The sequence below is a fragment of the Oreochromis niloticus genome, unplaced genomic scaffold (assembly GCF_001858045.2).
Source record: "Oreochromis niloticus isolate F11D_XX unplaced genomic scaffold, O_niloticus_UMD_NMBU tig00001461_pilon, whole genome shotgun sequence".
Classification (NCBI taxonomy): domain Eukaryota; kingdom Metazoa; phylum Chordata; class Actinopteri; order Cichliformes; family Cichlidae; genus Oreochromis; species Oreochromis niloticus.
Genome location: NW_020327390.1, coordinates 4,522 through 11,330, shown reverse-complemented (window position 1 = coordinate 11,330; position 6,809 = coordinate 4,522). Strand labels below are relative to the sequence as shown.

The following is a 6,809-nucleotide window of genomic DNA, read 5'->3' as shown; positions in this document are numbered from 1 at the left end:
TAATAGCGTTTTATTTAATGAAACCATTATGTGTTTTAATTAAACTCTTTTTTAAAGGATTGTATAGGTCTCAGAGTTCTGTTATTTAGACATAGATGATTTAATTTAACTAGTTTAGGGGTATTTTGCTTTTTTCTTTAGGACTCTGAAACACACAGTGGTTAATAGTTTTTAAACAGAAAGTTTTTCCACCTTCTAAAAAACACATATTCACACACAGCATTTAATTCAACTAGTTTAGGGGTATTTTTCTTTAGGGCTCTGAAACACACAGAGGTTGATAGTTTCAAACAGAATACCACAAACAGCAGGCATTCCTTTAGAAATAAACAGGGATTCTTAATTCTGCAACATTTAGACAGAGGGGGGGGGGTTACAGTTAGACCCCCTACAGTCAGCAGAAGAGGTCATCCTTATCAAGAGCATCTCAATTGTACTGCCATAGTTTTCAATACAAACAGTCTCCTTTATCTTATGCCAGGTCCATCGGAGCCACCATAGCTTTTTCACCTTTTATCATACCATTACACTTTCTACTGACCATCCTCCAAACAGGCATCGCCTTTTGTTTACACCTTTATCTCTGCATCTCAGAGGCCAGCTGGAAACAAGCCCCACACCTATATAAAAAAACGCCCTAATCAAACACCCTGTATTTTTCCTCACTACTTTACATCGGTCATTGAGAGCATAACACTTCGTTCACCAGCAAGGACAACAACCCTAAGAGCGTTCTTTTTAACATGGACAGCATATATGGTAGGTAAAACAAGACTATTAACGGATTCTTAAATTTATACAATTGCATATCAAAAAATATTCAAACTGTTTTCTCTTCTAAACAAAAGCCTGATTTTTAGGAACTTGGTACACTGGGACACCCCACGCGGCACTTACACAAGGTTTGTATTTCTTCTTCTCACACAAAACAGATTGTGCCTCATTGTTTAGAAGCAATCTTACCTGTTTCACACATAGTAACATTTAAATGTGTATTTCTCATTCTTTCTACAGGATCACAAAGCTATATAGGGCAAACAACACCTCTAACTAAGGAGTGCAGGATGACGTCGGCATCAACCATGACGAACAGCCAGAACATCGCCCAAGCCACAGAAGCTCTAGGTACGTGTACAGGTATATGTACCCGATGCCCCTCATTGTAAAAAGCAACGCTGTAAAAACGTCGTAGATGGGTCTAAATTTAAGTTAGAATAGCAAGGCAGTAATAGGTATGTGTATACCGTTAAATATAACAGCGGAGCAGTTATACTTCGCGTAGATTGTGGTGAGGGAGTGTTTGGGGGGGGGGGAGTCACAAGTCATGTTTGCGCTGTCTTGGACAATGTAGTCATCCCAGAGATGCTGTATGTTTCCCAGTGGAACAGTCCAACAGGCCCTGAGCTTTACGGTGCGAGGCTGATCGTTTCAACCGTAGCACCGATGACTTTATTTTTCTCAGTGTATGTGATGACAGGGAAAGTTTTATAGCTGCCAGAGGGGCTGAAAACTGGAGGTTAAATCCTTACCCTCTGAGCATAGAAGAGCCGCACTACATGGTTTAAGGATATGGTTTTTATACAGTGGCATAAATGTGTGTGTCTATGCAACAAAATATAAAATCTTTTTTATTGTTCCCATTTTCAGAGCGAGACATGCAAGCGTGGGACCTCTCAGACTCCCCACCGCCTGCGCTGCTAATCCAGACCCCACCACATCCTCCCCCCTCTCCTCAGCTGCTGCAGGATCCTACAGGATCGGGTCTGTGTGAGGAAACCATTATCGACATCAAGCTTGCAACCCATCACCTGGTGATGTTGGCATTAAACGCCTTTCTACAGGAAACATGCGGGTGTCGAACAGCTCAACCCAGTCAGGTGCAACACAGTTGTTTGCTCGAACTGCCCGAGTATTACTTTGACACCTACTACGACGATGTGATGCTGAGGCTCAAGACATTCCGATTCATCCCTGCCATTCGCCTGTTTGTACGCTCGTACACAGTCGATGGGACTAAAACACAATTCAGCAGAATTGCAGAACACACCATGACTGAACTGAGATCATCACAACATATAGTATGCGCAATTAACGACAATATTGCACAGCTGCTAGAAGCAAGTCGTTATGCCCGTCGTGTTAAACCAGCCATGCTTCGCATGATTGGTAACTACTGGGCTGGGAGACACCTGGTTTAATGTATGTTGTTCAGTATTCATTGTCTGTGTGAATGAAATAAAAAGACATGTCAACACCGACACCTTAGTCATTTGCGGTCGACTTTGCTTATACAATGGAGAAAAGCAACAATACAGCGTGTTTCTCTGCTCCAAGACATCGGTGGGGCCTTTCACACGGTAAGCATGTCTGTTATACCCAGCGCATAAATGTCTGTATGTCAGTGCTGATTATACAAACACTGTTTAAAATGTGACACATATGTTGTCCGAAAACAAATCCTCTAAATTTGCAAAGTTACTGATTTAAAAATATATTTTCGAATTTTTAGTTGCATGACAAACATACGATAGACTCTTGAGCGTATTTATTTATATAGCTACATTCACAATGGTATAGACGTGCTAAATAAAAGAGGCTCAAGCACCAAAACACTCTAATGCAAGCCTCTAAACTGTATGTTGATAAGTGCATAAAGTGTACCTCTACCTCTACAGCTGAAAACAGTTTGTATCCGCACTCTGAGGCTCTGCTGAATTGTTTTTAATATTGCGCTTTTTCACGAACTGCAGATGATGAATTTCTCTTTATTGGACATAGTGTCCTTAAGCTATTGTTGCTCATACTCACTGAGTTCCCTAGCTACTTCTTTACTATGTCAGTAAACTTTTTGAAAAGGAAGGCGTTGTAGATTTAAAGAAACATCCTAATTGAAGCAAAGGCAAAAATCGGAATGAATTTTATGTGACTGTTCATATTAAAGCCAACAACAAGTGAAAATCCAAAACCGGCTCCAATCCTTTGTATTAATGATCTCCCTCTCTCTCTCTCTCTCTCTCTCTCTCTCTCTGTGTGTGTGTGTGTGTGTGTGTGTGCCCTCACAGAAGGAAGGACACAGCAGGAGCTTTTTCAAACGCGTTTCCAATCATTTTTTACAAGAAGTGTAGCTCATACGATGGTATAAATGTATTATTTGCGATACTTTATAAATATGAAACTCTAAAGATTTTGAGTTCATGCAAATTGTGAAACAAGAATCTAAATATTTTGTGTCACAATGATTTCTATAAAAGCATGTTGTTTATGGGCATAATGTAACAAATCTTTTGTGGGCCCTATTAATGATCAATGGTGATTGAAGAGGAAGCTTGAACCCAGGCTCCGGACATGTTCATGACAAGTGACAGCGCAGACATCTGCTAATGAGAGAACATGTTTTATCATCATAAACACGGTGATATGAAGCATCGTTAAAGTGTCACTTCAGTAATGTTTTTAATAGATGTCTTTAAAACACTAAACTCTAATTTCTGGGGCTTTATTTTAAGTTTACAGAATATAACATGTGGTAAGACGACGAGTTTTACTTCTCACTGTCCGTGTTATGTGTATCTATTTATCACGTATGCTACTTTGCTCTGTGGACTGTAAAATGTTTCATTGTGTTCATAAAATAAACCAAACTTTCGCCGTCTGAATCTTTTACTGTTTTTCTGCTTTTGTTCACACCAAGTTTGACAAACCCACAGACATCCAGAGTTAACTCGCTAACAATGTGGAGCAGTCTCAGCGTATTTAGCTGCTTTTTCCCTAAACACAACCAACTGAGAGAAACGCTTGTAGTCCTCACTTTGGTCATTTGAACGCTGAAGGAGATTTGCTACATAGACACCTTATACTAGTGTTTCCTGCACTTAATCCATCACTACTATGTTCTATTTAAATTCAGATTCCTTTTATAGTTTGCAGTGAAATTTCTTAAACCGCTGCTTAATGTGACAGAAGTACACGTCACTCTTTACTAACACATTTGTAGATAAGTTATTGCTGAACCACACAGCCAGCAGGCTCACACACTCTTTAGGTTTTTGAAGGTTTGTGTGTAATGGTTTTAGTCTATCAAACCTTATCCTTTTCTCCCCAGTATCACAACAGTATGACTCCAAAGTACGGATCAGTAAACAATCAATGATTCTAAAGCCAGAACAGAAAGATACAGTTGGAAGATGCATGATTGCGTTTTTATGAAGCGTAGTAAAACTGGCCCCTCTTCTTCTTCTCTGTGTTGTTGTTGTTGTTCTTGTGTGTGTGTGTGTGTGTGTGTGTGTGCGCCTTAGAAGTCAAATAATACATTAGCCACACTTAAAAAAACAAAAAACATTTGAATTTCATTTAGAACTGAGATTCTAAGTTGTAAGCAGAAATCTTGTGCTCAGCCACAAACATGTTTCCCCACTTTCACAATGCTGAGGTGTCAAATCCACAACCCCCAACAAATGGTTTGTTACACAGCCTCACACACAGTAGATTTTTAAAGTTTTTGGGGACAATGGTTTAGCCACAGATGTAACTTCTACTGTTGATAAAGATCACTCCACCTGTTTATTTCTTAAGAAATTAAGCATCTTTATTAAGCTCTTATTTATACATGTCTACACAATAATAGACACTGTGTGCTCTGTGACATTATAGTCTTCTACTGCTGCTTCCATTGGTTTGCATTTTAAACTCCCAACCTTTCAGGTTGTTATGAACGACTTATATTTCTAACATTTTGTGATATAAAAGTGAACCATGTGGGTTTTTTTAATTTTCTGTGTGATGGAATGACTTAAGACACGAGTTATTTAAACAATTCTAAATGACAGTGTGATGGCCATAGTACTTAGTGTGGGCCAAATATGTTAAGGATAATGTTTATCAATGTAAAATTGCAAAGAACCTATGAATAGATTATAACATTTTGTAAACAGTTACCTCAGAACCTGTACTGTCAGCCCTATGTATGTAAGGTGAAACTTTCCACAGTACTTACACTTAAGTAACTAAACACATAAAGTCACCCTTTACCAATAATCCACTGCTCCTTGAAAAAAGTAGCACAAACAGACAACTGACTCAGCAATGATGAGTAGAGCTACCCGAGGCCAAGACTCAAGCAGAAGAAAATTAAAAGTTTTGGTTTTTGCGGCTCGAAAAATTAAAGAAAGTATGTTTAATAATTCAACAAGACCTACACTTTCAACACACGTACATTCAAATTTTGGATCAGACTAACATCGATGTTGTTCAATAGTTTTTATCCGTTCAAAAAAGCCATTTTACGGCTTTAATGTTTCCAGCTGATAAGGAGAATGAGTGCATTTCATCAAATGGGCGTCCAAAGGCTTTAAACATCCGCTTTGTCTGTAAAGACAGTATCAAACTACAGAGCATTGTTTTTACTAAAATTCAACATTTTCAGATGAAAATTTGGCTGCTTTTTTCACTGTAACACCCCCTCAATGCCATTTTTAGGATATTCTCGGTGATCCCATTTTTATCATATTTATGCTTTTGGGACTGAGGGTATCTAATACGTACGTCGTCACAGTGTATTGTACTACCAACTGTGAGGGCTCTGCTTATGCTTTGAGCAGACTGTTTTTTATTTTGTCTCCTGAGTGTGTGTTTTTCAAACGAGATCCTCCTCCTCAGTTTGATTTTGTTACCACAAACTTTGTGTAAAGTTCACAACAGAGGTAAAGAGATTTAAACACCCCAGTTTGAGGAGGCAGGGGTTGGACCAGCTGCGCAGGGCAAGTGAAACAGAGAGTGTCAGGGGAGATGTGCAACAGAAGCAGAGGGAACATTTTACAAGATGATAAATGCCACATTTAGGTGATTAAGGATTTGTTGACAAGATTAAAAGACACGGCAGTCAGAGTTCAACAACATTACAGTTTGATTAAATAAAAAGTTTTAAACTACACAAGGTTCATTTTCTCCTCTGATAGTAATCATATTAAACATGTCAAGAAAGAAAGAGTACAAAGAAAAATAGTAAAGGTGTGTCTAATTCAACTCTTCCTGTGAACCTTATATGGTGAACCTTATATGGCGATGGCCAGAGGGGCCGATGGCGCGATATGGCAGCCTAGCCTCTGTCAGTCTGCCCCAGGGCAGCTGTGGCTACAACAGTAGCTTGCCGCCACCTGTGTGTGAATGTGAGACTGAATGAATAGTGGCATTGTAAAGCAATTTGGGTGCCTTGAAAAGCGCTATATGAAACCCAATCCATTATTATTATTATTATCATCCCTTAATATGTTCGGTGTTACAAACTTGAAGAATCAGAGAAAAGATCATCAGACATTAATCTAATCAGTTTTCAGCCTTCATTCATTCATATTGAAAAGTTGGAAATCTTCCCTGCTAGACCAAAGTGTAGCGTTTAACACCGTTGGCCATAACATTTTATTACAGCTATTATTAAATGGAGAGGCCTCTTCACACACTGAGGTTAATTATGAAGCTCCACAGGCTTCTGTGCAAAGACCAGTTCGTTTACATTATACGTGCTTTAGAAGACATAGCGTACATTTTCACTGCTACGCATATGATACCCACTTTTATTGGTTAAACTGCCGGGATGTCTTAGACACATAATGAGCTTTAATTTTCTGCTTTTAAGTTCAGATAAAACTGAGGTTATCGTAACGGGGCGTAAAAATCTTAGAAACACTGTCTAACAAAATCCTTACTCTGGACGGCATTGCCTTGAGTAGTCTGTTGTAGTCATTTGGCGCATTATAAGTAAAACTGAAACATACAATCCCATAGCACAACATCAACATTTATTTATATACAAA

At 38.8% G+C, this 6,809-nt stretch overlaps 1 protein-coding gene across 2 annotated transcripts; it reads left to right on the top strand.

The window, feature by feature from the left end:
• Nucleotides 1-411: 411 nt before the first annotated feature.
• On the top strand, nucleotides 412-2,258 carry LOC109200296 (uncharacterized). 2 transcript variants are annotated; one of them, XM_025904403.1, is made up of 4 exons: nucleotides 412-759; nucleotides 861-902; nucleotides 1,015-1,125; nucleotides 1,648-2,258. In XM_025904403.1, the coding sequence occupies exons 1-4, from the start codon at nucleotides 744-746 to the stop codon at nucleotides 2,196-2,198; spliced, it is 720 nt and encodes a 239-aa protein (XP_025760188.1). In that variant the 5' UTR covers nucleotides 412-743; the 3' UTR covers nucleotides 2,199-2,258. The 2 variants fall into 2 exon arrangements, with proteins under 2 accessions (XP_025760188.1, XP_025760189.1); XM_025904404.1 differs by having other exon boundaries at nucleotides 849-902.
• Nucleotides 2,259-6,809: the final 4,551 nt, after the last annotated feature.